This window comes from Thermothelomyces heterothallicus (assembly GCF_042370625.1).
Source record: "Thermothelomyces heterothallicus CBS 202.75 unplaced genomic scaffold P884_scaffold_21, whole genome shotgun sequence".
NCBI classification, from domain to species: Eukaryota; Fungi; Ascomycota; class Sordariomycetes; order Sordariales; family Chaetomiaceae; genus Thermothelomyces; species Thermothelomyces heterothallicus.
Genome location: NW_027192582.1, coordinates 542731 through 570318, shown reverse-complemented (window position 1 = coordinate 570318; position 27588 = coordinate 542731). Strand labels below are relative to the sequence as shown.

Here is a 27588-nt window from a genome sequence, read left to right as displayed (position 1 = left end):
CTAGTAAGCTTTGTAAAGTACCTTGCTATATATATATATATATTCTACTCTAGCTAGTTGTTCCTTTAGTAAGTGATATAAGCATTCTAGTACTAGCTCTTACTACTACTACTATACTTATAGTAGCTATAAGTATAAGGAAATATATATCTAATATACCTAATAGTTTCTATAATACTTTCGCTAATCAGAATAATAGTCCTACCTTATATATTAAGTTAGCAAAGGATTTGATAAAGGCTCTATTAGAGGGTATTAAGGCCTCTATAAGTATCCCTAGACCTTACCCTCTATATATAAATACGTTAAATATATTAATTTGTATATATAAGATCTTAAGAAGCTATATATAGTCCTCTATAGCGACTTTAAATGTACTAGTGTCTCCCCTAAGCAGGACAAGGATATCAAAGAGCCTAAGGAGGACAACGCTAAGCTTAAGCGCTTTATAAAGATTGGTCGCTCTATTTTTAATATCTTCTACTAACTAGATAAGATTAAGGAAGGCTATAAGGCTCGTACTAGCGCTTCTGATAATACGTTAGGCCCTATAGTATTGTCTAGTAAGGGTAAAGTGCAATTGGGCCGACATGAGTTCTGCACCAAATCCCAGTCCATGCGGAAGGCTCTCAAGGGACCAACAAGACGCCTTCCCCCTTGGCTTTTCGGGAGGCGCCGCGGGCCGGTGCGGGTGGGGCTTGGCCGGGACCCTTGCAGAACGCAGGAAGGGCGGAAAGACAGAAATTGGACGTTGGATCCTGGAGAGAGGCTAGTTAACGTTACCATGGTGCAAGCCTCACAATACTTCGCAATGACGGCTTCTCTATCCCCGAGCACCGGCTCGTCCTGGGCGTGCTTCATCTGTCATGCTGACCCCGCGGTCGTCGCTGGCTTGTTCCCCAGGAGACTTCACTTTCTTCCCAGAGAACATCAGCACCAGAAGGTCCTTCCTTTGTATTCCTCCGGTCTGAGAAGCCGCCGTTGCCCATCATGATGCGCCTGTTTGCATCGTCTCTCCTCTTGGTGCTGGCTGTCAGTGCCGACGACTGCCAGCCGGCGACATGGAACGCCAAACGCTGGGAGGGGGCGTATAACCCCAGGGCCCTGAAGCGCACCAACGGCACCATGAGCACTCGCACGACGCTGGTGACCACTGCGGACACAGAGATCCAGCCCGGCGATGTCAACTGCCGCTACTCGGGCACCACGAGCGCCACCGTCAACTACTACACGTGTACGCAGATGGCGACCAAGTATGGCATCACCGTCGACGACTTCTTCACGCTGAACCCCACGCTCGAGCTGGGCTCAGGGACTGCTCTAATGGTGCGTGCGGGACCGATGTCGCCAGCACAGTCATCGCGTACGGCAGCGCGTACTGCGCTTCGGCAAGTGCGACAGCCACTAGGAAGGCATAGATGGGGTGGTTTGACTGTAGAGGGCTATGGTTGTTACAGCTTTCTTAGTATATAGTAATTTTTGGAAATTGGTATAATCACAGACCATAACGCGCCGAGAGAAATGATGCATTCGAAGATCTCGTTCGTTCTGCAAAGAGTTGAAGTCGTGCGTGCGAGAAGTGAAACGGACAGCATTACTCGGACGTGACGATCTCACTGGTACGGAGCCTGCCCCCAACCGCCTCCCGGACGTGCAGCCCCTTCCTGTGCCCAATCCAAGACGTCCGCGGCTCCATCATCAGGCTGTGCAGCGCGTCGCAGTTGACCACCAGGTCCATCTCGTTCCCGAGCGGCTCGTCCAGCCCGTCCGCCGTGCCCATCGCGCCGAGGATGTCGCCCCGCAGCCGCACCAGCCACGGGTGCAGCGCGCTCACGTAGTCGTGCACGGTGACGAAGCCGCCGTCCCGGCCGTCCCACGCCTTGGAGGGCCTGATCGTCAGCTTGGCGTTCTTTCCGCGCGGTCGGTCCTGCTTGCAGCAGCGAAGCAGCTGCGGCTCGTCGTCGTCGTCGTCCTCGTCCTCGTCCTCATCATCATCCTCGTCACCACCGCCGCCGCCGCCGCTCAGCCTCCCCCATTTCGCGTCGGGGAACGCGTCCGGCGCGTCCGGCTCCGAGTGCTTTTCGTGCACGTTGAGCCAGTTCTCCTCCCAGTCCTCCAGCTCCGACACGTGCACGGTGATGGACGACACCTTGGGCTCCGAGATGGGCAGCGCGCTGACGGGGTGGTACGTCCCGGCCGCTTGGTCGTAGTAAGCCGTCCGCGTGTCTGGGTCCCCTGGGTTGGAGAGAACCTCGATGGCGCTCCGCACGGTGCCCTGCACCGGCATGAAGAGCAGCTTGGCGCTGTTGGGTGCGCCGTCCACCGTGGTCCCGGCGGCGGCCCAGAGGGCTTCGTAGGTTGGGTAGGGATTTTCTGTCGCGGACATCTTGTGAAAAAGTTGGATGGTGTTTGAGATGTTTGGATTGAGGGGGAGATACGGTATTTTGCTTCGATGAGGTGTGGGTTGTGAGAGGGCAAGAGACGGGAGTTGAAGTGTCGGGGGCGACCTCGAATAAATACACCACGCCCGCTGATCCCTAACCTGTCCCCGCAATGCCTTGGAGCAGTGTATATCGTACAGTTCAACCGCTGAATGATTGTTAGCGCCTGACTTGAACGACCAGGGCTTCACCCAACTTTGCAGTCATTCAGGGGTTGAACTGTATAACCTCGCGAAGAATGGTATTGCTACCTCCACTCTTGGCTGCATATAGCCAATAGGACTAGCCAGGAGAGGGCTCACTCCCGGGTCGCAAGAGCATGCTAAGGCCGACTGAATCAGAATGTAACTCCGATTAGTACCCTGCAGTGCATCGCCAACTGCATGATGCATGTCGGCGAGGCGATCGTCAGGCAGAACAGTTGCCAGTCTGCCTGAAGAGTTGTTGTTGTTCAAAGGGGGCGGTTTCTTGTCCTCAGAGCGACCAGTTCTGGACCCTTTTGAGCAGACAGGGAAGATTTATTTTATATGCAAAATCACAATTATCCGAAAATGGTTTCCAACAACTCATCTAAACCCTCCTCCTCCAGAGACATGTTCGCGGAGACTCCCGACGACCATGAGCAGCCGCCTCCTTCCTACGAAGCTGTCATCTCCAACGGGTCGAATTTTCGCCCAACAGACACCTCCGTCACCACGTCAGCAACATCAACGACAAACCTGACCCCACCCCGGCAGAGCAGTACCAGCACCTCTTCTATCCCTCCTCCTCCTCATCCTCATCCCCAGAACAACGGAATGTCCCCCCTGCGCATCCCCCACATCGACAGCCACCAACAAGGCTACCGGCCTCCGCGACCCATGATGTCGCCGTCGCCATCCTCATCTCCTTCTTCTTCCTCTTCTTCCTCGTCCTCGCGTGACGGGGACGACGACGACCACCACTACCACCAGTGGAAACATTTCGGGTGGCAGATGACGCCGGAGCAGCTGGCGGCGCTGGAGGGCCAGCCGGGCTGCTGCTTCGGCACGCGCGGCGGGTGCTGCTTCAGCGACCTGGGCGGCTGCTTCTTCAGCGACACGGGCGGCTGCTGCTTCTCGAGCAATGGGGGCTGCTGCTTCAGCGACCGCGGGGGCGCCTGCTTCAGCGATCGCGGCGCGTGCTGCTTTGCAGACCGGGGTGGCTGCTGCTTCGGGGATCGGGGCAGTTGTTGTGGTTGATTCTTTGTTTTTCTTTCTTTTTATCGTTTTTCTTCTCTCAGAGGTTTGACTGGGGCCCTTTTTTTTGCAAGTTGGTTAGGTTTAAAGAAGGAAGGAAGGGAGATAGTACGGTGTCGTAATTACCCCTCAAGGAGTAGGGTTGTTGGATGGATTTGAGAAGGGATGATGATTCACCTAATTAGTTGCACTTGGCTCATTCAAGCAGACGGAGTTACTCCGCGGCATGGCCTTAGGCCATCTTTTTTTTTCTTGGAAAGCACAACGTCTTATACGTGAGGAAGGGGTAAGGTGCCTGGAGATATTTGGATTCTGGCGTTTGGTTATTATACCCCGCGTTGGAAGGGATTATCTCACGGAGCTTGTGCAACTGGAAGAGCCTCCCAGCCTTCGAGCTGATGTATGATTATATATACATGTGACCGACTCATGTACGCACTCGAGATGTTCTTATATCCAGAAATACATGACAAGCTCTCCCCTCCCCCGCGCTTCTCCTCTGCTCCCTTTCATCCCAACTCCGTATTTCCCACACACCAGCGCCGAATACTCGCTCCTCACCCACCAACGCTCATAATGCCAACTTCCTCATTATTCTTCCGCCCGGGGCGAAGCCAGTGGCGCAGCGGTCAACCACAATTTGTGGGCGCCATCGGGAACACCACACTGTGGATCGTGCTTATCAAGTCGTCCCTGGTTTCGACTCCCGGGCAATTTCCCTTTTTTTTTGGATACTTTCCGTCTTTCCTCCTCGTTCACGTATCCGCTAGTTACCTGCTACCAGCTACCTAAGAGAGCTTCAAAACAAAAATTCGGCACAGTGCAAGTCAATTCACCGTTGTATGGCTCACTCCTTAGGTACGGAATAGTACTGAAATATCGAATCCTCCTTTACTGCGAAGAACGGCTGGCCCCCGCTCCAATCCAAACACAAAGGGCACAATCTTAGCCATCGCCGTCTACTTTCATTGCCTACTGTCATCCTTCTTCACCCTTGCACTGCCTTGTTCTACGGGGCATCTGTGTGTACTTCGCATTCGGCGGCGTGGGGGCTAGTGGTGATGGTTTCCCGTAACTGATGCCTCTCACAGAACACCCCTAGAAGCCGGGATGTCGGAAGCCATCGGGTGTAGTTGCTTCTTCTTATTCCCTCTTAGTCAGATTCTTCTCCAACCGAGTTATCTCGTCTATGGTCTTGCCCATTTTAATGCCCTTTCTGCCACGTTCCCCCCTCCTTTCATTATTTCAATTTGATTATTCTTTAAGATGTATTCTGCTCTCTCTTTCGCCCTAGCTGTCCTAGTGTCTCCTCTATTCGCAGTCCGCTCCACCAATGACCGGAACCGGCCCCGAAGAGGTGGGGCCGATCAAAGCTTCCCTAAGAGGCAAATCCTTTAGCCTTGGCACCCATTGTGCTCCGTTGTGCAGGCGGGAGAAGATGGATCCGGTTCGTACTAAAGCTCCGAGAAGTCCCCACCCGGAAGGTATACTGTACGAACAAGGCACATACAAGGGCAGTACACAAGGCCGGCGCCAGCCACCACCTTCCCAGAAGATGTTAGACCAATCTCGAGGACGTTTGTTGGTCACCATCAAGAGTAACACCGGGCAATGTGCAATTTTCAGTGCCTAGAAGAACCACGGCTCACTGAGAGTCTAGACAACGTTTGGTCCCACACATGGTGCGAACAAGTCCGTGCGAACGGACTTGTGGGAACATGGTCATTGTAAGGAATAAGAACAAATGGCAGACTGCAACACATGGCTTCGTGCCAACCTCAGAGGTCGAGGGAAACAGGGGCGGGGAGATAGACAGATGACATAATTATGAGTGATGGGGCAACAAGAGACAAGGGGAGAGATTTTTGACATTAATTACCCGGTGGTTAGTGCTGACTAATTAGTTCAGAACTACCACCTGTCTCCCGACAGGTGGGGCCAAAACCCCCGGACATGCCAATATTGCCGGACAGGTAGTATACACGTCCAAATACGTGTCCAATTTTACCAGCCAACTCCCTATACTCGAAGACATAACCATTGGCAGATAGAAAGGAAGTCCTAATCCCTTGGTTAGCGAAGAAGCCGTTGTCAGAAGTTAAACTCCTATCCCCTGAGCGCCCTAGGATATAGATTGGCGGTATGTCTATAATGTCAATTGATGATAGCGATGATGATAGATTTGACTTTATAGGTAGTAAAGATAAGTAGGAGGAGGATACTAAGTTACTATCTCTGTCTAGGGTCAAGAAGGAGTCACTATATATAGCCATTATCAAGGATATTAGGAGGTTTAAGAAGCGATATACCTATAAGTTAGCAGTAGTAACGCTAGGGATAGCAACGCTAGGGATAGCAACGCCAGGGACAGTAATGCCAGGGATAGTAACGCCAGGGATAGAAGATAATAACTATCGCCAGGAGGCTAAAAGAGAAGGCATTACCACGATTAAGAGTAATAGGGATAAGGAGTATAATATAGAGGGAGAGGGAGACGAAGGCGAGTCATATGACCAATTGTTTGACTAATTACAACAGGGTAGAATTGAATTTTACTACGTTTTTGAGCTTTTCAGAACCTAGTTTATAATTAGACTATTTATAGCTATTTAAGGCTACTATTATGAGGGTAATTGAACTTGATGGCATGTGTCCGGCTATATTGGCATGTCCGGGGGTTTTGGCCCCACCTGTCGGGAGACAGGTGGTAGTTCTGAACTAATTAGTCAGCACTAACCACCGGGTACAAGTCATGACTTGGAAAGGTTACCTAAGTGTCAAGATGGCAATGATTTGGATAAATCGATACTAGGCGCATATTACAGCACTCTGGCCATTGTGCTTGCTTCCCTAACTTTGTAAGAGGCTTTCCAAACACGACTTCTGGTGAGCTGTTGGGGAAATCGAACACCTCTGTTAGAAAACCATGTTTAAATATGTTCGAGAATGATAATCATGTAGCTCTGGTTCAACGAGCAGCTCTCACTGTGGCAGGTTTGAAGTGAATGCTTGCGGTCCCAGACGACCTCGTCTTATGGATTCTCGGCTTTCAAGGTCACCTTACAAGCCGGCCAATGCTGGATGCGATTCAATGACAAGACATGCGGTTAAGTTCTAGGACTAGCAATGGTTAAAATATGAATAGTGGATGTCAAAAGCTGGTGAGAGATTCGCAAGCCTATTAGGTTTCTTCCATCTCCGTTCTGATCCAAGCCATCGGTTCTTCGAAATAATGAATAAGCTGCCCTTATCTCGTAGCCCTATCAACCCCTGGTGAACTTTCTACAATGATTTGAATGTACTGTACCTTGGAGAAGTTTTGCTTAGAACAGAGAGCTTCCGTCTCGTCCTTGGCGATTTCGTCATACGATGGCTTGCCCGTCGCGATTCAGTTGATGGAAGAGCCCAGGGCGCAGAGACCCGTCCCTCACGGTGAACCCATTGCGTAACGACCGAGATAATTACAAAACACAAGGAGTTTTCAATACAATCTCACTTCCCCGTAGAGCAATGACCTTGAGCAGCCGTTGGTTCCGGCTTGTATGTGCCATTCAGCAGAGAGCCCCCTAGCCTTTCGTCGGCGTCGATGTGAAGGAGCAATCACTCCTCGGTAGCATCTCAGGTCCATTGCGAATGGCGTGAGACGGCATTGTTTGGAGGAATGTGTCTCGGAGTTGTGGTCCCAGCTGCCTGCTGGGAGGTGCAGAGCAAGACCGTCTCCAGTGCAGTCTTGGATCATCAGCAGGAAGCAGTAATGTCGGCGAAGCAGCCGCTGATAGAGCGAAAATCGTTTTAAAGATCCCAGAGGCTCTATCAGCGTCGACCCTTGCTGTGCGGATAACGGCTTCCCAGTCGTCATGTTCCCCAAGGTAGGAGCTCTACCAAGCCAGTGCCTTGGCCGAGATGATGTTCGACTCCCACGGTTAATTACCAACTCCAGCTCCGGCTAGCAATCTAGCGCAGAGGAACTTGCTTCCGAATGACTTTGATGCTCTATTTCAAAACTCTCCCAGCTTAAGAGGGCACGAAACCCGCAATTTTAAGAAAGAATGAAGTCGCTAAGATGTGGAGCAACAACGTGAAAACAGGTTTGAAGTCAATGGGAGGGGAGAAGGCAATTTGTGAGCGTGATTGGCCGTACTCATTTGGTTGCTCTTTCTTTGGTTGGACTAGCATGAACAGCGCAACCCCCCGCCGCTACCCTCACTCAGGCCCTTTGCCATCACGAGGGAAGGCAAGTACTAAAAAAAAAGGGGCCACGGCATTCCAATTGATTTGACCTCAACACGTACCTTATTCCCTACATGGTCCAACGATTTGTCACACATGGCCCGATCCCGCAACCTGAACGAAACATGCCACACCGTCGTCCACGCGGCGACACACCCTGCAGTCACGACCTCCGGGGATTGACAACGCAGATTCTTGGCAAGACCATGATCACCTTTTCAGCATTGTTTAGCCGCAAGGAAGCCACCTGTCGAGACAACACGGAATGGTGAGAGTTGGGGGCGAACGGGCAAGCCACCGATCAATTCATTCCAACATTGGTATCAAATAACTAACGTAGCATCACGATCCCCACCGCTGAAAAATACCGATCAACACTCCCACGCCGCCACACCCATTTCATTCTTTTTTTGCCGCTTGCCCTTGCCAGCGACAGACATGACACGGCCGAGTCATAACTACCGCCCAACAAAGCAGGCCAAACGAGCCCCGATCATCAAATCATCATGGCACACACACATCCCCGCCCGAGACGATGCGTGCCCCACTGACCCAGAACCGACCAAAATAAACGAGATTACGTGTTTAAACGAACAAGGTATAGAACATCCTCTTGATCGGCGACATGGCCGCAAGCTTGGCGCGGTCGGCGTTGATGGCGTCCCAATCGAGCTCGCGGCGGCCGGTGTCGAGGTCGATCTGGTCGAGGCGCAGCCAGCCGGTGCGCTTCCACAGGAAGCCGCCGATCCAGAAGACAATGACGACGGGGAGGGCCAGGTACGACTGGAAGAATCCCTCGGCGTCGTTGGTACCGCCTTTGACGGGGCAAATGGCCACAAAGAGCTGTTTGTTTCGGAAAGGGACCAAGTCAGCCCGGGCCCGTCTCGTCTAGTAGTGTATGAAAGGGAAAAGGAGGGGGAAAAAGGGGGGGGGGGTTCCGGTGGGTTGGGGCTTACCTGAGCGAGGAGGGTGAGGATGTTAAGAGCGAGGCCAAGGTAGGAGCCGTAGACGCCGCCGACGGCGCGGAAGGGGATCTCCTCAAGGCTACGGCCCTGCTTGGCCCAGGCGCTGCGGAAGCGGATGTGAGCAAGGCAGATGGAGCCCCAGGTGAAGAGGGCGGCGAGGCCGGACAAGGCTTGCAGCCAGGCGAAGACGGTAGGGCCGTCCGAGTGGAGGTTGACGTAGGCGAGCGGGGCAAAGGCCAAGATGGCGACGACGGACCAGAGCGGCCGGCCGGAGCGGTCAATGTAGCTGAAGATCTTGGGGGCGTAGCCCTGCTGGGAGAGCGCGGTGAGCGTGCGGGAGCCGCCGTAGACGGCCGACACGCCGATGGAGAGCACGGAGACCAGGATGATGACGTTCATGAACGAGTCGTAGCCCTTGAGGTTGGCATAAAAGCCAACCAGGACGAAGGGGGAGGCGGCCACGTCGACGTAGGGGTTGGCGTTCTCCGAGCCCAGGAGCCTCGGGTCGTCGTGCGGGATCAGCAGGCCGACGAAGAAGAGACCCAAGATGTAGAAGAGGGTGATACGCCAGAAGACCTGCTTGATGGCACCGGGGAGCGACCTCAGCGGGTTCCTGGCCTCGGCCGCGGCGAGGCCGACCAGTTCGGTACCCGAGAAGGAGAAGGCGGCGGTGACGAAGACGCTGCAGAAGCCGCGGAAGCCGTGGGCGAAGGCACCGGGGTTATACCAGGTGTGGGCGCCCGAGTAGTGGTCGTAGCGACTGCCGTCGGGACCGCCGCCGAGGACCAGGACGAAGGCAAGGATCATGAAGACGACAATGGCGCCCAGCTTGAGGACCGAAGACCAGAATTCCTCCTCGGCGTAGCCCAGGGCACCGAAGACGTTGACGATCAGAATGGCGACGAAGAAGACCGTAATCCAGACAGCTATGAGGAGGGGGAGAGAGGAAAAAAAAAAAAAATAGCAAGTCAGCATCGGTCGTGACAACCTCTCAATAACCAACCCCGTTCCCTGTTCACATCTCCTTTCCTTCGCTCTTCCCTCACACACACGAGCGCGTGGGCGCGCGTGCTATGTGTCTCTCTTTTCTCGCCCTCTCCTTCTTCCGTTTTTTTCGAGGTGGTTGGTCTACTCACCGACACTGATCTCTTGATTCCAGTACTGCACCGTCATCGCACAGACGGTGAGTTCGAGGGGCAGGACGACAGCCCACTGCATGACGTAGTTCCAGCCCATGGCGAAGCCCCAGGAGGGGTCGATGAAGCGGGTCGAGTAGGTGTAGAAGCCGCCGGAGACGGGATACATGACGGCGAGCTCGCCGAGGGCGTAGACGGTGTTGAACATCATGACGCCGATGATGAGGAAGTCGAGGAAGAGGGAGCCGGGCCCGCCGTCGGCGAGGGCCTTGCCGGAGCCGACGAAGAAGCCGGCGCCGATCGAGCCGCCGATCGAGATCATCTGCATGTGGCGCGTCCGCATGGACCGGTCGAGCGTGTCGACCACGCCCCCGCCGATGTCGCGCTTCTGGAACGAGCGGAAGTTGAGGCCATTGCGCGTGAAGAAGTCCTCCTGGTCGCGCGGCTGCAGCGCTCCCTCGCGCACGTCAAAGGCCGGCGGGGTCGTCACCTTCTCGGGCGTGTGGGAGCCCGCGTCCCCTTTTTCTTCGGACGACATGGTGAAGAGAGCTGTGCTGGGGTGGAAAAGGGAATTGAGAGGGGTGTGAGGATGGAGAGTGGGAGGACGGAGGGGGAGATTACCCGCGAGAGAGGGAGGGAGGGAGACGGGGATTTATATTAATCAGGGCTGGACGGCTGGTTTGCTTCTCGTGTGGTACCGATCTTGCGGCTCTCCTTTTCACGACCCCGGCCGCCGGTTACATGCACCCCCATCCAGAGAGGGATGAGATGAGAGAGGAGGGAGAGAGGAACGGGTTGGTCTGCACTAGCAAAGGGGATTGGGCGGGATCCAGCGGCACGGGAGGGCACTCTCCAGACCAGGGTAGGGTTGTGCATCGCCGGAGTGCAATGTAAAGTTACGTGTGTACACTACGCTTGTTACACACTAAGAGCAATTGGACAGCGGAACCCGGACGGCCAGCCGAAAGCAGAGAAAATGGCTAGAAGCCTCGCCGAAGGAGCTAAAGGGCCAAGCGTTGTCCGGGGAGAGTGGGCCAAGGCGCTCGATGGGGAGGGAGCGTTGACAGGCGGCCAATGATCTGAGGCAAGATTGGAGAGACCAACGAGTTAGGCACATGCTCATCGCCGCGAGGTGGCGGAGGGGCAGTGCCGTCGGTGCCAGCGGGTTTGCATGCTAGTATTTCGTAGTCTACGGATACAGATACTACACAAGAATACACTCTGCACTAGTACAACTGACTGACCTAAACGACATGCGACATGCGAAAGAAAAGGGAGGCGAATTTTTTTTTTTTGGGGGGGGGTTGGGGAGAGGGGGAGCGAGGGCCTGACGAAGCGGCGTGAGCGGATATCCGGACAGACGATTTGAGAGTGGCAGAATGGACCGGGATAGGTTGCAACGACTACAAGAAGGGGTAACGTTAACGAACCGTGGTGGTGATTCCTGCGTCGGTTAGCCTGAGTCCAGCAGTCCAATGACCAGACAGCAGGCCTCGAATCGACGGGGTCAATGATCGCCGTGCTGCATTTGCCGTGTCGGTCGCCCAGTCTGGTTGGCGCCCCGGTAACAAAAGGCCCAATGACAGTAACTAACTAACTGCCATGTAATATCCAGGCCCTCAGTTCGGGGCGTTCCGTTTCACAGCCATGGGAAAGAGCGCCAGGCCGGGCGCTGGGTGTCTTGGTGTGTCGAGTTGTCTCTTGCGTCGTGTAATCCGTACGGAACACGCATAGTAACACCTACGGAAACATCGCGATACTTGGGTATGTATGTACAAGGCGAGAACTCAACGTCACAGATGATGCTGCTGAAAGGTCTTATTCGCACGTCGAGATGGAAGAGCCGCTCGCAATGACGTCGTGTTTGGAGAAGGCCTGAGGGATAACTGAGCTGACGACGAAGCCCCGGCCGTCCTTCTTTGCCATTGTTACGGCTCGGTCAGGGTACCCTGCTTCCGCCACGCCACTAACAAGCTCTAGCGACCGCCGTCGTTGCACGACAGGCCAGAAACGGCTGCGGCCTTTGGGCAACGGCGACGCCGTTGATGGTCGTCGCAGGCACATGGCCGAGTCGGCGGTATCCCGGTGCGGCTAGTGTATCAGCATGAAGACTAATGTCTTGCGTACTCGTCGCACACGTAGTGGACTGATATCCCTAAAAACAACGGTTACCTGTGTAGTGTATTCCACACCGGGACACAGAGTCGGCGATTTGCCCGCCATGTTGCGGGCGCCTCCGGCAGCCCGGCGGGCCAATCTTGCCGTCTGGGGAGAATGCACCGAGCGATGGGAAGGCAGCTGGATCGGCTGTCATTCGTCAGTCGTCCGGCAGCCCAAGAGAAGGCAGCTTGGCGGGCTTTGGAATCCCTTGCCAGCTTCCTAACGTAGAAAAGCTTGGTCGCGGGCCCTGGTCGGCCGTGGCGGATTCTTTTTGGCTATCTTGGCCCCAGCTCTGGATCCAGCTTGGCAATTGCGCGCAGGATTCCAAGCTTATCACAGAGTGGAGTTTCTACGGATTATAATCCGTAATCCGTAGGGGGATGTTGGTCGCGTATCTCCTCTCGCTACAAGTTGATAAGGAACGCAGCGGTGCAGATAGGCAGCATAACGGCGAAATTGTTATCGTATCTCTCCGAGTGTGGCGCCCGCTGGTGGTCGGCTTTCGCTTGCTCCCGCTGACTGATCATTCCGTGCCTGCAGCAGTCGTATTCCGGGCACTAATACGGATAACTCCCTGCAAAGATCTGGCAGGCGCTCTTACCACATCCCCCGACCGTTCGAGTCTGAGAGGGAGAGAGAGAGCAGGCGCGCTCGTGACTCTTGCTGGAGAGGGATCACACCCTGGTCCAAGCAGGGTCCGCACGGTGGGTTTTGATAGTTAACGATTGCGGGGAAGGCACGTTGGCGCCCCGCAAAGAACCCACAGCGATCTGGCCAGGGGCGGGGTTTTGTTGCCCGTCCGTACATAATCTGTAATCTTGAGCCAGCTTTCCACGGTTGCCACGACCCCGGCTACACTAACGCGAGCTTGGCAGCCCCCTTTGCCTTGTCAACCTGGAAGATGCCGCAGCAGCAAACCTGATCCTCTCTTCTGTGCCTCAAGACACCAAATGAAAAGCAGCTGCGATGAGGGTCAAAGGGTAAAGCGCCGGGAGACCTGCCTTTCCGAGAGATCAAGATCGCCCACCCCAACAAAAGCATGTTGTGCTCCGACGTGGCATCTTCACACGCATTATCTCCGTACATTACGTTACCTCTTTCCCTGGAAATAGTACTGCTCCAAGAAAAAAAACCCTGGTCGTTCTCTACATATCAGAGAGTAGGAATAGTTAATCGTATGCCTGCAGGAGACAGGTCGTACTGCGTAAGGTGACCACTGACAAGACGCCCTGAGAATCTGGCATCAATAGTTTTCTGAAAGAGGCAAAGCCAATCGAGGCGAGCTCAATCCCTTCGCCTCAGCCGCAGCGTCCTCTAGGGCTTACACTCAGGGCGGGCTTCATCGACAGCATCAGCGAACAAGCACACAACTCGACATGGTACCACCCGCAACAGCCCGGCACGTGTTTTGGTCCATCACCTTCTTGCGCCCATGAACCCTTGAACCATCATCTCCACTTTCGTTTCCGTCCTAGGTTTGAGGCTTCTTTTTTTAATAACGAGGCCACGCCAGTCGTGCGAGTCCTCTGTACACTAGCGCGCACTAAGGAATATTCCTCGGTATACAAGAAACGGTACTAGTGGTGTTCTGGTCCGATAACAGGTGATCGGTCATTCGAGCATGATTGCCACTCATGGACCACCCCCAGTCGCGGAACCCCACAGGAGGTTTCGCGTAATGGAGAATCTCTCGGTTTGCTGCATGGATCACGTGCCTACACTATGAGCAGAGTCGTGCGCATGCAACGGGGCCCATGCGACGGTACTCCATCGCCTCCCGCAATCCCACGCAACAACCCCCAAGATCTGAGAGATTTGAGCCTGAAACCCTTGGTTCCAATTTTGATAGGGGAAGGATGGGTAGCCTTGAACCCGGTCGTGCCCAGACCAGCGGCAGCACGCGAGCGTTCCGTCGAGTGCAACGGCGTCTACTCGTACCCTGTAGTGTATGTATGTATGTACATACGATAGTAGCCTACACTACGCATGCACACTCCAGGGGAGTCTGGCATGTTTTCCCCTCGAAGTATAACGCAGCTAACGGCATCTTGGCTGGGTTGGTGTGGCACTACACAGTAGTGATCCAGCCGGTCACCGTCGGTTGTTGAAGGTTCATCGCAGTCATTCCGCCCATCCATCATCTGACACTAGTCCTCCTGCGTCAAAACACCAAGATGACAGAACGCGGCATTTGCCTCGAGGCAAGCAAAGACAAGCGTACGGGCCCCTTTCCCCCCAGGATACTAGCGCAGGCTCTCGTCTGCAAAGTTCCTGCTCCGCACGCATTAACTAACCAACGTTAGCGGCCTTATCTCCCCCGCATTCCCTCCCAGGAATAGCCCCCGTGCCAAGGCCAGCCCATTCTGGAGGGAGGGAACCTCGGCATGGGCCACTTGACGCCCCGGTCAATGGCAGAAGCGACACTCAACTTGCGCTGGTCCGGATCCCAGGATACCGCGGAACTCGAACCACAACCCCCGGCAGGGAGCCTCAACAAAGTTGTCGGACCAGGCCATTGTCGTTCGAAAGCAAGGCCGCCGTCGACGCTGCTTACGACGTGCTCCGTACTCCGTGCCCGAAAATCATTAGACTTTCCGAGCGTTACCGATCTCACTGCACCACGCTAAACTGCGTTCAGGAAGTTATCCGGCACGGCAGCGGCATTGGCGGCCCAGCGCGCTGTTTGGCGAAAGTCGAAGCTGCCACGGGCTTCCCCGGTTTCTCTGTTCTCTGACATGTTTCCGTACAGTACACCGTACATGGAGATATGCTTCCTGCCATGTGCTGCGAGTGCCATGACCCGAGGTCTCAGAGGCAGTGGTTCCCGAAAGTGACACGAAGCGATCCGCAGCCAGCTGTCGATGCGCGGTTTCATCTCTTGGGGAAAAAAAAACTGTTCCAAGATTTGGTTCTCGAGCAATCACGTCGGTTCCCGCCCGCCCGGATCGTGAACGGGTAACCGCGTGTGGTTTCATCGATCGTGTCCTCTGCTGCAGGTCCAACTTGAGACGACCTGCATGATTGACAAGCAAGGGATAACCACCCAGAGACAACCTGGTCGATGCGCAGTTCCCCGCCCTCACAGAGATCGTTCCGCACTGCCTATTACCAAAACGTAGGAGGATCGTCCAGGTTCGGGATGTCTGGTATGCTAGTCGTACCTACATACACTAGCGCCGTCCCGAGTGGCCAGGTCGAACCACGGCAACCGTCGGTGATAGAGAAGAGTGTTATATGTATGCATATACATACCTACCGGCACATACCGTAGGTATCCGTACATGCTCCGTACGAGCCTAACGGCCCCCGCCGTCCATGTGCCCCCGCGCGCCCCTGAAAACGTACCGACCTCGCTTGGGTAGGGCACCATACCTTCTCCGTACTCCGAGCACATTCCATACATCCAGTCACATGGCAGGTATACGCCATGGATGGCTGCTGTACACACCCTTCCCGCCAAGCGCCTGCCGTTGTGAGAAGATGAGACGAGCTAGTTTATTGATGGCGCCGGGCATGGGGCGAAACTCGCATAGGAAAGACCGGATATCGAAACACCATGCCGTCTGATAAGAGAGACCCGATTAACTGCCTTGCTGCACAGAGAGAGAGCACCACGTGCATGGTTCCCGCGTGTGATCTCGCCATGCCCGGTCCAGGAATCATTCGATGCCAGTTCCCCCAGTTTGTCAAAAGCGCGGGAGATCGTCGTTAATTAGATGATGAGAAATCTTCTCACACGTGGGCGGGAGATACGACGCAGCGGCCCCTGACAATACCGCCGATCTTAAGAGCATGATTACACAGAAGTCCATGCTGGTGTACATGCTCGGGTTGGGGTGCTGTCTCACGATCGCTTGTTCCCGTAGGCCATCTTCTTCCAGAAGCCGAGGCCATGAGCTCGCTGGCACCGCCCATATCAGAGTAGGTTACATCTAAATTAGACACCATGGAAGGTCATCATTGGTAAAGGTTGAGGTGTCAGAATCAGCCCACGGCCAGTTTCAGAATATCTCCGACTTGTATTTACCTGGGGCGCATACCGGTGACTCATGTCGGGTGTTCTGGTGTTAGTTACTGCCACACACGCGAGCGGGAGCAGATTTGAAAAGAGAAGGCGGCCGTTGATAAGTTGCCGCTTCGCTGTTGGCAACGCTACAAGTGTATGTACAATCCGACTCCTATCCGCAATCCAGTTAACTGACCAACCGTGATGTGCTTGAGTTCGGTAATTATGCTGATGCCATACTGCATCGCAAGCCACGCCGAGATAGGTACACCGTCCTGCTCAAGACAGCGACGAAGGCGGGGGTGGCATTCCGAGCATGAGGGTGCTTGTCTCGGTATCCTTATCAAATTTGCCTCTCGCACAAAGCCATGAACAACACGAAGGAAGAGGGGGGGAGAGAAGGCAAAAAAAAAGTAAAAAAAGAGAAAGAAAAGAGACGAATATTAATAAGAAGAAAAGAAGAAGAAGGGGATACAAGCAGCAACAAACGCTGACAGTCCGAGACTCACACATTCCTTCTAATACCCCCCACCAAGGGACCGTAATTATCCTATTCCCTCTTCGACTTTAGCAACTCTCGGGCTCATAACACTAGGTACCTAACCATCCATCCTACCCATGAAACTCATAATTAATAGCCCACGCTATTGCCATGTAATCAAAACATAATTAACCACCGCCCCCCGCCACCCCTATCTTTTCAATTCTGATTTATTATTTCATTTATTTATTTATTCCTTCCCCTCCTTCTCCTCCTCGTCTGCGGCCGGGCTGCGTCAGCACGTCGACCACGCTCGGCCGCCTCTCCTTGCTCAGGGGCGCGCACGACCCGCCCGGGGCGAGCAGCGGGTTGATCCTGACGCAGTCGTGGTGGGCGAGGTAATTAGTCGCGCAGCGAGGCCGGGTCGTCGCAGAGGGCGCGCCAGACGAGCGTCTCCAACTCGCGCGCGCGGCCGCGTGGTTGCGCTTCGAGATGCTGTCGAGCCGCGCGTTGGAGGCCGTCGTCGTCGTCGTCGTCGTCGTCGTCAACGACACGTGCTGGCCCGAGCCGGTCTTTTATTCTCTTTTTTTATTTATTTCCTCTCCTTAAACGAGAAGTCTTGCAAGTTCTAATAAACGTAGATAATTAATGTAAATAATAACCAAGTTCGTATAATCCATATAATACTGCTTTATAATTACTCATTGAGCAACGAAAACAACTTCACGCCACGGTCCAGAGACTTGATTTATAAAGGGAGTCCCCCCACCAGCAGAACGAGACTTCACCGTTCATTCATTCATTCATCCATCCCTCTCCTCCTTCCCCCCCCACCCTGCAATGGCGCCACAGCATCATACTGCGTATTAAGCCATCCGGTCTTGCAGGGAAGCAAAAAAACAACAGGAAACTAAGACGAAGCGAACAAACACATTAGTGTTGGCAGCTCCGGGGTGGTGATGGTGGTGGTGGTAGTGTTGTTGACTGACATCACAACCCCAAGACCCTGAATCCAGCCGCCGCCTGTCCCCGCCCTCCAACACGGAATTTAGCTCCCCAGTCACAGTCCGGCCCACGCATTGCCAGAGCCTGTTTGCGTGAATCCCGGGTCCCACATCCGTGCATTCGGACGCTCGAGTACCTTAGATGACATGGTACGGCGACTCTTCAGCAATGTCAAAGTTGCGGAGTGAGTAAAGTAGACTACGAGCCAGAGCCAACCGTGAAGACCCTAGAATGATTGAGAGAGGGGAACAGACGCGACTCTCGGAATAAAAAAAAAAGAAGAGAAGAAAACAAAAAAGAACGAACAAGCGCACATCTCCACTTACTTTTCCCGCCTGAAAACAAAGAACAGGAACTAGTTAAGTGACTCTGACCCTCCTCGTCAGGTGTAATTAACCGGCACACGCCCTAATTAGTGCACATCGACTCCCTTTCTAGTCTCGTAACACCTCACATGGAGACCTGTATAACACGCAAGCCTTCAGCTCCGGCGGCGCCAGCCAGCCAGTTTGTATACTGGAGAAACAATACGAGATTAGCGCCCGCCTACCCGCTCTGTGCTCTCTCTCGACCGCGGAGACCCGCCCAAGCGGTTGGCGTTCCAATGCTAGTAATCCGTACAATGATAAATCACCCCAGTGTCATTCACAGCAGCGAACGCAAAAAGAAAAAAAAAAAACAAAGCCCGACTCCAAACCATGACATCATCCCCATTGCTGGTTGTCAAATCATACATCCTACCCCATTGGCTGCCCAAAAACAAGACCAACCGTTTCAGTCCAACTCCCAAAACACCGTTCCACGGCCGTCCGCCCCTTTCACCCAAGCTACTACTTCACGCGTATTATTGGACCAGTTCATCATCTGTTGGCACTCGACCACTGAAAATGCTTGTTCGCCACCTTCTAGGCCTGGCTCTGCTGCCCGGCCATCCTCTGATCTTCCTCCATCATTCCAAAACTCCGACTCGCCCTTCTTAGATTACTCATCAGCCGCTCAACCAGCGCCGCGTTATCTTGCTGGCCAGCCTCCGTCGGGGAGACAGCTGTCCCCTGTTGGACTGGTTGCGGCTCGGGCGCTGGGGTCCAGCGCTGTCCATCTGATGACTGGTGCGCTGTAGAACTTGGTGTCGGGATCGCAGCCTGCGGTGACCGCTGAGAAGTCGTTCCCGAACCAGCGTGGCTGTCACCGACTGGTGTTCCTTGCCCTTGCTGCGGCGAGGTGGCCGCCGGGGCCTGCGTGGCGCCGGAGTCTGGAGCAGGTCGGGGTGATGCTACCGCTACGGGGGCCGGTTCTTGAGGTGGTGATGGCTGAGACGCTTGCCCAGGAGGTTGGCTAAGAGCCGACGGCTTGGAACCGCTCGGCGACGCGGTGGCCATCTGCCTTACGTATGGGGGTAATGGAATCGGACTATGGCTTTGTTTCGTAAACACCGGCTTTGCCTGTGCTGAGGGTTTCGGTGCCTGAGAAGGAGGCTGCGATGTCGCTCGCCAAACATGCTGGCTAGGCTGGCCCGGTTGCTGCTGCTGCTGCTGCTGCTGCGGGGCAGCGTATTGTGGTCGGTTGGCGGGATGCAGCCCTTGGCCAGGCTGCCTCGCCTCGAAAGGTTGCCCGCTAGGCATGCCCGGCGTGCTCGGGGCTGCGCATCCATTATTGTGATGTGGTGGTGCCTCAGTGGTAGGCTCTGATGATGATGGTGGTGGAGGCTGTGGTGATGGAGATTGCGAATTGGTGGCCGGCGGCCGAGGGAGAATCTGCGCATACGGAGCGTATGCCAGAGCCGAGTTTTCGAGGCGCGGGCGAAGAGGCTGTAGTAGAGAGGCTGGCACCTGCTTGATCGGAGTTTTACTGGAACCCCCAGAAAGGGCCTTTTGGGCCTTGATCAGGAACTCGCGGAGGTTCCCTTCGTAGCCGTTTGTGAAACCACCCCATTGCCCATACGGAGTTCGGTATCGCGACGAGTCCCTACTCAGCATGTCAGCACCGTCGGGAAGGTACGGCATCAAGTAGCCTTACCTATTGTGGTTGACTTGGAAGAAGGTATACTTTTGGTACGCGCTGGCATATGGCTGTCCTCCGGCTCTTCCAGGCTGCAAAGCGCCGACATTCGGAGATCTCAGGGCTGACGACGTCATTGGAGCAGCCGTGTCTGTCGATGAAGGCCAGGCTCTTGACTGAGGCTGAACAATATGGCCTGATTTCATGTGAGCAGGGGGCCAGGATAAGCCAGGAAGCTTCGGGAATCCATTACTACCTCGGACGGGCGCGAAACGATCCGATGAATACGGTGCTGAGCTCTTGGGTTGACCATCCAGAGCAGGTGGCTGATACTGCTTGACATGAAGGGGAGATTGATGCTGCTGCTGCTGCTGCTGCTGCTGCTGCATGTGTTGTTGAGACTGCAAGGGAAACAGGTGTTGTTGGAACGTCGACTGCGGCTGCGCTTGCGGGGCCGCTTGCTGAGTCTGAAATTGCTGGAACGCGGGGGATGGTGAAGGTGTGCTGACAGCAAAGGTGTGAGAGGTATAGGGAGCAGGTTGTTGTCCAGTAGTCAACCCAACCGGAGTCCGCGGCTTGTAGACATAGGTCTTGTCCTGCTTGCCCGCAGCCGCGCCGGACAGCCCCCCAGCAACGGTGGGATACCCTGGATACGCCCCGAAAACCGATGGCCTGGCCTGAGGAACCAAGGGCGCCCGCATCGGAGGTGGCGGCTTCGGTATGGTGTCCAGAAAGTTTGATTTGGGATTGTGCCTCGGCTGCGATGGGTCCTCGGTATATTGGGCCTTCGCCTCGGTCGATGTCTTGCCCAGGTAATGCCAGACCTGGTGCTCCCGACTGAGGTCGACCTTGACCTGGTCCGGGTTCTTGGTGGCATCACCAGTATGGAACTCGGCCCAGGTGTACCCGGGAGCAAACTCGTCATCCTTCCTGGGCGCCTCATCAACCGCCCGCTTGGCGTTGATCTCCTTTTGTGCCTTCCTGGAGGTGGGCATCGGAATCGCATTAGGGGACGCCTTGGGAAGACGGAAGTCAGCTGGATCGGGCAAGAGCAGCCACTTCCATTGGACTTCGACTCGGTCACTACATATTGTTAGCTCGGGCACATACACATGGGAAGACCATGCCAGACGACATACCCATTGGGAATGATATCAAGAAGGAGCGTCTCCTCGTCAGGGCGGTTCTCCACCACGACGCCGGCGAATATTTCGCCACGATAGTACTGCAGCTGGCAGATATCGTTCTTCTTGAGGGCTTTGGCGGCCGCGCGGAGCTGTGGGTCGTTCTCCAGAGCATCGCCATCCGCCTTCCTATCCCTCTTGGTCCGGTGGAATCGGCAGCTGAACTCAAAGGCCTGTTCCTTGTATTCGGTCCCATCCTCCCCGAATACCGGCACTTCCTGCTCTTCCACAAAGACTCCAGCTGCAGCGGCACAAGTGGCGTGGTAGGCTCTCGGACACTTCTTCTGCGAGCACTGGAAGCACGCTCCTTTCTTGGAGCGGCAGTAAAGGCACTTGAGTTCCAAGCGCGCCTTGCCGATGCCGGCCACGTTGGCGACAATCTCCCGGCCATCCACCGTCTCGATATATGTCTCAGGCAGATAGAGCGCACACATGCGGTGAGCCTTCCGGCCATCATCTGTGGGCATAATCTCGGCCCCTGGAATGTCGTTGGGGCAAAGACAGCACGGCGGTTCGACGTGCGACTTGAGACGCAGACGAATCTTCTTTGTCTTGGCCCGCGGCTCCTTCTCGTCTGTATCGCGCTTGCGTTTCCGGCCCGGGGCCTTGACTCGGACTGTGTGGCTCGAAGGCGGGCTCGGCAGACCCGTTTCCTCCTCCTCGTCATCTTCTCCCTCCTCTTCGTCCTCCGTCTCCTCGTACTCTGTCTCTTCTCCGCGGAGTTTGCGTTCGATTTCGTAGACGTCGATCCAAACACTGTCCTGCGCCTGGGCGCACTGGCACTTTTTGGCAATCTTGGCTATCGGCAACCAGCTATCCAAGGCGAAGTTGACGGCCTCGGCGCAGTTGTAGCCAAGGTTGAATCCGGAGTGGTACCCGTACGGATACGTGACTACGAATTCTCCCGGGTATGAGACGCACTTGTTGACAGTGATGTTATAGTGCTGCTTGAGGTGTGACGGAGAGATGAGGAAGCCCTTGTGCCTGAGGAACTGATCGCATGCCTTCGCTTCGGTCGGCCAGATGTTCTTCATGGCGGCCTCGAATCTTCGGGCATCGGCTTGGGAGATACTGTACCATTGCTTCGGAGCGCCAAAGTGGAGGTAGTTGATGCTGTAGAGATCGACATCCTCCAGATGCCACGCGAATGTTGCCTTCCACATGCCCAGGTACAAATACGCCGTGTTGACGCCCGGCACCTTCGTTCCAAGGACATCGAGCAGGTTGGGCAACTTGTTCAAGTTCCACTTATCGACCGAGTCGTGGAAGAGAGTACCCGGAAGATCCGCCCCGTACAGGGGCGGAGCGTACGTGAGCGTCTTCCAGTAAATCTTCTCCAACTCTTCGCAACGTTCTGGGGTGAACTCGGAGGTGTCCATCCGGTAATCCCAATCCTTGAAAGCCTCCTCGTCAATTATGGCCGAGCCTTCGCGACGGATGTATTTCCGACGAGCGGAGACTGATTGGGTCTTCGGTTTGGCCTGCCGCGCGGATCCCATCCTGCGCACCGCCCCAGGCGCATCCACATCCTCGCAGTCCTCTTCGTCCATGCCCAGCTCCCCTTCCACAGACTTTATCACCTCTTCCTTTTCGGGGAACGGCGATACGGGCGTCATGGGACGATCCTCCGGCTCTTCGGATTCTTCCTTTGAGGCACGGGCAGACCGTCGAGTCGCCCTTCCTCCTTTGCGCTTCCTGCCACGGGTCGAGGTGGTGGTAGTTCGGGTGCTGGGTTTGCTGGGATCGGCAGCAGCACGAGACCTTGTGGCAGGCTTCCTATCCGAGTTTGCGCGGCGCTCGCCTCGCCTCGCAGGTGGTTGGTGCTCGCTTTGCTCGCAAAGCTCCCGCCACTGCCGGAGGTTGTAGGTGCGCTGGTGAAGGATGTTGACCTGGCGGTAGGTTCCATTGGAGCCCATGATGTCTTGCTTGATCGGCTCGCGAACCCGGATCCGCTTGATCAAGTCGTCTATGGGCGGCAACGACCGCTTCCACTCCTCGGGCGCAATGATCTTGATGATGCCGGATTTCATGCCGTACTTGTCAACCTTTTCCATCTGCATTCCATCTGTTAGCGGGGGGCGGAGCCCGGTTGCAGATACGGTCTGTGAGTCGACATACAAAGAGCTTAAAGTCTTGAAACTGTTTCATGGTCGGCTTGAATACGGGTACCGTGCCCGACCAGTGATCGGGAAGAATCTCGCCAATGTCGTCGTCTTCCGCCTGCGGCTCAGTTCCCGGTTCAACTTTGGGTTCCATCTTTGGTTCGGCTTCGAACTCGCCCTTGAGTTCGGCCTGCAGCTCGCCGTCCAGCCTGCCGGCGACCTCATCGAGGTCGCTCAGCTCCGAGTCGCTGCCGTCGACGTCGACAGCATTGTTACTGTCCGGCGGCGAATGCAGGGCGATCGGTTTGGTGCTGTCGGTCGACGGTTCAACGTCTATAGCCACGGCGGGCGCCGCAGCGCCAATCGCTTCAATGGACATCGTGCCGTGTGCTACATGCGTCCGATGTTTCTGCGATGACGACAGTGTCGAGATGCAATGGCGAGGCAAGCCAAGGGTCGAGTCGTCGTATTACGGATCGACGAAGCGCCGAGCGTCTGCAACTGCCGAGTTGGAGAATGCCAGGTGCGAGATTGGGGATCTGAAGAGTCCAACGTTTTTTGTCGTTCGGATTGTACGCGGGGGCTGGGGGAAGGCCGGCTGGCTTGCCGATGGGTCGATTTGGGATGTAATCTGGGCTGATCGCTTGCTCCCTGGCAGGGCCCGCGCAAGGGGGGGAATGCGGGTAGGCTCCAAACGGGAAAAGCGCTGGGGCGTCTGGTTTCAGCGGGCAGAGAGCGCTGTGGCTCGTGCCACTTAACTACTGCTGACGGGAACCGCTTTGAATCGTCGTAACTGCGAACCTTGGTGGCTTGGAATATCTCTCAGCAGTGGTTAAAAACCATTAAACGTACTCCGTATCATCCGCTTCCGAGAAGTATCTTGGATTTTGAAGATTGATGTTTCGTGCAACTCGAGAAATTGGGCTTGAAGTCGCATCTGGTCTCGGGTCGAATTGAAAAAGGAAGGGGGGGGGGTTGAGCAAGCAAATGCAATCATGGCAGGGTTCTTGCCACCTGCTGTGATCAAGTTCTACTAGTAGAGCGCGCTAAACCTGATGGGGTAGGCATAAAGAGAACGTTTCGTCGACAGAGGCCACATGATTGGCCGGAAAGCCCAGTTGAATCGCAGGTAGAGCCATTTGTGCCCCAAACGGACACCGGATGTCATCTGAACGATCCCGCGTCCTCGAGGCTTCTTGTTCAGAAAAGATGGATTTGCGATTTCCGTGTCGGGACAATGATTTCGCTCTTCATACTTAGGAGCCAGATTGGCATAGGAGAACCTCATTTAAGATGTAGGAAGTCATTTATTGAACAAATGATGATTGAGGTATTCCTTACCCGACCCTTCTTACCGGTTTCGAACGGAAGAAGTACCCTCCTAGAGAAGTGGAAAAAGTACCCTTCCAGAGAACCAGCAGGAAAACCAAAGTCACTCTTACTTGCAGTGCATCGCAGTGGACAATTCTCTGTTTTCCATACATACACCACACAGGCTCAGGTGCCATAAAGGTCGCGACGAAAAAACCTAGAAAAAGAAAACCGAATTCGACATGTTACAAGGCTCAGCGGCAGCCTGTTGAGCTAGCGATCGGAATCTCGAGATCGCAAAAAAAGTAATGCATTCCACTCGCTGCACCGCTCGAAAACATCAATCGCTTTGTGCGTTACTGTGTAATCCGTACTACGCCGTAGTACACTAGCTAGCGTCCAGCGATGAAAACTACAAATCATGTTTGCTCCAGATTAGATAAGATCCCTTTGACCAAGCACAGTTCGACTGCCCCTGAGCCGGCCGCTGGGGCTGCCGGAGAGCCAGGTGCCGTGTGGGGGGGTTCACGACCGATGACCTGCATGACAACTCCGCCCTGGCCGGGTCCAGCCGGCTCCGGGAAGATACCTAATCCAGAACCGGTCGTCGCCGTTTGGAAACACGCACTCAACCCCAACTGACAGTCGAGGCAAAAGATCCTTTCGTTGTGTTTTGTACCATCTCAGCAATCCAGTCATTAGAGACACGGGAAAAAAGCTCTGTTGAATAGCAAGGTAGCAAGGCGGCAGCCCAGCACCAAGCTGCAAGAAGAGAACAATATAGTAGTAGTATATCATAGGCTAGCACAAAGACATCGCAGACATTACGTATCATCGTGTACTCGGAGGCTCGGCGCCCAGGCCAAGAGCCTCAAAGGCAATTAGGATGCCGTCCACGGCTAACCATGCAATGCCTATTGTCGACCGGTTAGTGCGTGTCGGGCCTAAACTACTCGGGGCCCGCAACAGGACGAGGGGCACTTACCAGCGTAGACGACCAGTTTCGTCACCACCTCCACATCGTACCTCACCCGCGGCTTGACCAGCTTGGAGAACACCTCCCTCTCGTCCAGCTCATCCTCCTGGCTGAGGTACGGATCCGCCCCGCTTACCGCCTCCGCCGAGACCTCGGAGGTCGGGCTGGCCACTAGAGTCCCCGTCCCCATCTGCTTTTCGAACTCGGCTAGCCTCCCCCCGCTCTGCACACCCGAGACCTGCGAGCACTCCCCATCCGCCGTCGCCTTCTCCCGCAAGCTCCGCGAACTCAGCTTCCCACGAAGTCCCCGGCCACCGCCGTCGCTCTCCAGGCTCTCCCTCCTCCTGCGCTCCCGGTACGCCAGCGTCTCGTAGGCATCTGCCGCGCTCTGCGGGCCGACACTGACGGATCGTCCCCTGCCCGGCCCGCGGAAACTGCGTACCAGCTTCGGCAGGTCGCTCACGTTCGGCAGGACGTTATCGTCCCGGAGATGGAGGGGCACGTCCTTGTACTCCGAAGCCGGGACGAAGAAGCGCCTGGGCAGCGATAGGCCGTGCGTCTCGATGACGCGGTAGAGGTGCGGCAGGAAGCGCAGCAGGGTGGGCTTCATGACCTCGCGCCAGGCAAAGATGACGGCGACGCCGAAGGTGAGACGGGCGATGGCGCGCTTCCAGCCGAGCGCCGACAGGTTGAAGGTGGCGTCGGGCCCGTTGTAGATGGCCGCAAAGGGCGAGTGACGCGCAAACCGCCAGGTGCCCACTTCCAGGCCGATCATGACGCCCGCGAAGGCCACGCTGTCGTCGAAGCAGGGGCAGTCGTCGGCGGGTTCTGGATGGATCCGGACCAGGATAATGATGATGAGAGCGATCGTCAAGGGCCCAATGTAAGAGCTCGAGTATAGCCAAGCTTCGACGCGGGCGGCATAGTAGAACTCGACGAGGGAGATGGCGGCGCCCATCAGGGAGCCGACGATGACGTCCAGAAAGCCGTGCATGCCGCAGTACAGGCGACCGATGACGATAGAAAAGGCGTAGAAGTAGGCGAGGATCTCAAGCGCGAGGGTAGTGGAGGCGGAGAAGGAATTACTATCGCGGTGCAGCATAAGGATGCCGTAGACGGCGACCGACACGGCGTTCGCCGAGTGGGTGGAGGGGAAGCCGTATTCGAGGGCGGCTGAGCCGGACATCGTGATGCGTTGGAGTGGCGGGGAGAGCGGGCGCGGGAGCGAGCATAGATCTTTGAGGAAGCCGGTGAAGAAGACGCCGGTTGCGAGAATATGGACCAGTCTGAAAAAAACGTCGTCAGCATCTACATAGCCGACTCGGATTCGCAACTCGTTATATGCTTCTTCTGCTTGCTTACCCCTTGCCGAACTCCGGAAAGCCACACCAAAAGAGGACGGGCAGCCCGATCATGAAGAATGTGTGTGTCCCGAGATTGGCCGTAATCGCGAAGTAGCTATCAAGGGCGGGCGTGCGCATCGAGCTTTGGAGGGCAGCAAGGTACGGCGTCTCCCATCGAATGATCGGCAGGAGCCACTGTCGCAGGTTGTACCGCCATTTTGGAAGCGCTCGCCTGTCTGGACGTTGATGTCAGCGGCGTTTATCATTGAGAGTCCCGAAAGCAGGCGTGCTGGTTTCTGCTGCCTCGAGGTTTATTTCGACGCGGGGCAAGTCAAGGAGGAAAGGGAGGGGGAGGGAGGGCCGAGCTTGCGAGGGGCGACAGAACGGGCCCGCTGCCGAGGCTTCGGCGCTCAATTGGGGGCGGAGGCAAGACATACAATGATGCAGGCTCTTCAATCCGGCGTCGACGGCCCCGTTCTCTTTCTTCGGCTCGACAATCGCCGGCGGTGTAGCCTTCTCGGACGGCTTCGCGCCACCAGAGGTAGCGCTGTTGTCGGACGGACTCATTGGGGATCGGAGCCGTGCCGAGGTACTGCGTAAGGTGCCCACTGGTTCGGTGGCCCCCTCAGAGTGTGCAGTGAGTTACCTTGGCGGCGGGCGAGCGAGCGAGAGAGCAATGGCAGAAGTTGGCGTGCGATGGCAGCAACTGTGAGACATTGATTGTTGCAGCCACGCGATTCCCCGACTCGACCTGAATTCAGAGACTTGTGCGGATAGGTCAAGTGGTCAGAATCGGTGCTTGATCAGGCGAGGTAGTCTTTAGGTAGGTCCAGCCCCGAAACTTGGAAGGGACAGCCCCAAAAATGCAAGCTGGCCCGCACCAGGACAGGGGTGCAGGGCGTTCCAATTTTCGCCGCCCACCTCCCAAGCTCAGCATACTGGCACGTGTGACAAAGCTGATTCGCTTGCGCCCGAAATAACGTTAAAAACACCCCCTGTTCTGCCCCTGAAGTTGTGTGCGCGTAACGCTACT

The 27588-nt window shown here is 55.4% G+C and overlaps 5 protein-coding genes across 5 annotated transcripts; 1 reads left to right on the top strand and 4 right to left on the bottom strand.

Annotated features, from left to right (window-relative positions):
- Nucleotides 1-826: 826 nt before the first annotated feature.
- P884DRAFT_293794 (uncharacterized protein) lies at nucleotides 827-2597 on the bottom strand. Its single transcript, XM_069444240.1, has 3 exons — nucleotides 1599-2597; nucleotides 1504-1548; nucleotides 827-1442 (listed from the first exon to the last, which is right to left on the bottom strand). Exons 1-3 carry the CDS (start codon nucleotides 2384-2386, stop codon nucleotides 1280-1282), a joined length of 996 nt encoding a protein of 331 aa, XP_069295575.1. The 5' UTR covers nucleotides 2387-2597; the 3' UTR covers nucleotides 827-1279.
- Nucleotides 2598-2992: 395 nt separating this feature from the next.
- P884DRAFT_301781 (uncharacterized protein) lies at nucleotides 2993-3661 on the top strand (the record flags this gene model as incomplete). The annotated part of the gene is made up of 1 exon (XM_069444887.1): nucleotides 2993-3661. One exon carries the CDS (start codon nucleotides 2993-2995, stop codon nucleotides 3659-3661), a length of 669 nt encoding a protein of 222 aa, XP_069295574.1.
- Nucleotides 3662-8473: 4812 nt separating this feature from the next.
- On the bottom strand, nucleotides 8474-10527 carry P884DRAFT_206540 (amino acid permease/ SLC12A domain-containing protein; the record flags this gene model as incomplete). Its single annotated transcript, XM_069438724.1, has 3 exons — nucleotides 8474-8731; nucleotides 8845-9779; nucleotides 9990-10527. The coding sequence occupies 3 exons, from the start codon at nucleotides 10525-10527 to the stop codon at nucleotides 8474-8476; spliced, it is 1731 nt and encodes a 576-aa protein (XP_069295573.1).
- Nucleotides 10528-18546: 8019 nt separating this feature from the next.
- Nucleotides 18547-23683, bottom strand: P884DRAFT_248114 (uncharacterized protein; the record flags this gene model as incomplete). Its single annotated transcript, XM_069440536.1, has 4 exons — nucleotides 22942-23683; nucleotides 20866-22877; nucleotides 19658-20722; nucleotides 18547-19609 (listed from the first exon to the last, which is right to left on the bottom strand). Exons 1-4 carry the CDS (start codon nucleotides 23302-23304, stop codon nucleotides 18547-18549), a joined length of 4503 nt encoding a protein of 1500 aa, XP_069295572.1. The 5' UTR covers nucleotides 23305-23683.
- Nucleotides 23684-24777: 1094 nt separating this feature from the next.
- On the bottom strand, nucleotides 24778-27319 carry P884DRAFT_248113 (PAP2 superfamily-domain-containing protein). The gene is made up of 4 exons (XM_069440535.1): nucleotides 26993-27319; nucleotides 26575-26791; nucleotides 25222-26498; nucleotides 24778-25150 (listed from the first exon to the last, which is right to left on the bottom strand). Exons 1-4 carry the CDS (start codon nucleotides 27120-27122, stop codon nucleotides 25068-25070), a joined length of 1707 nt encoding a protein of 568 aa, XP_069295571.1. The 5' UTR covers nucleotides 27123-27319; the 3' UTR covers nucleotides 24778-25067.
- Nucleotides 27320-27588: the final 269 nt, after the last annotated feature.

Bases quoted from the DNA above. Each gene is read 5' to 3' on its own strand.
- P884DRAFT_293794 (XM_069444240.1), bottom strand. From the start codon at position 2,386: ATGTCCGCGACAGAAAATCCCTACCCAACCTACGAAGCCCTCTGGGCC. The intron at 1,549-1,598 runs GTAATGCTGTCC...AACTCTTTGCAG, and splicing joins AGTGAGATCGTCACGTCCGA to AACGAACGAGATCTTCGAAT. The intron at 1,443-1,503 runs GTCTGTGATTAT...TAACAACCATAG, and splicing joins ATTTCTCTCGGCGCGTTATG to CCCTCTACAGTCAAACCACC.
- P884DRAFT_248113 (XM_069440535.1), bottom strand. From the start codon at position 27,122: ATGAGTCCGTCCGACAACAGCGCTACCTCTGGTGGCGCGAAGCCGTCC. The intron at 26,792-26,992 runs GTATGTCTTGCC...ATCAACGTCCAG, and splicing joins ATTGAAGAGCCTGCATCATT to ACAGGCGAGCGCTTCCAAAA. The intron at 25,151-25,221 runs GTAAGTGCCCCT...GGTCGACAATAG, and splicing joins GAAACTGGTCGTCTACGCTG to GCATTGCATGGTTAGCCGTG.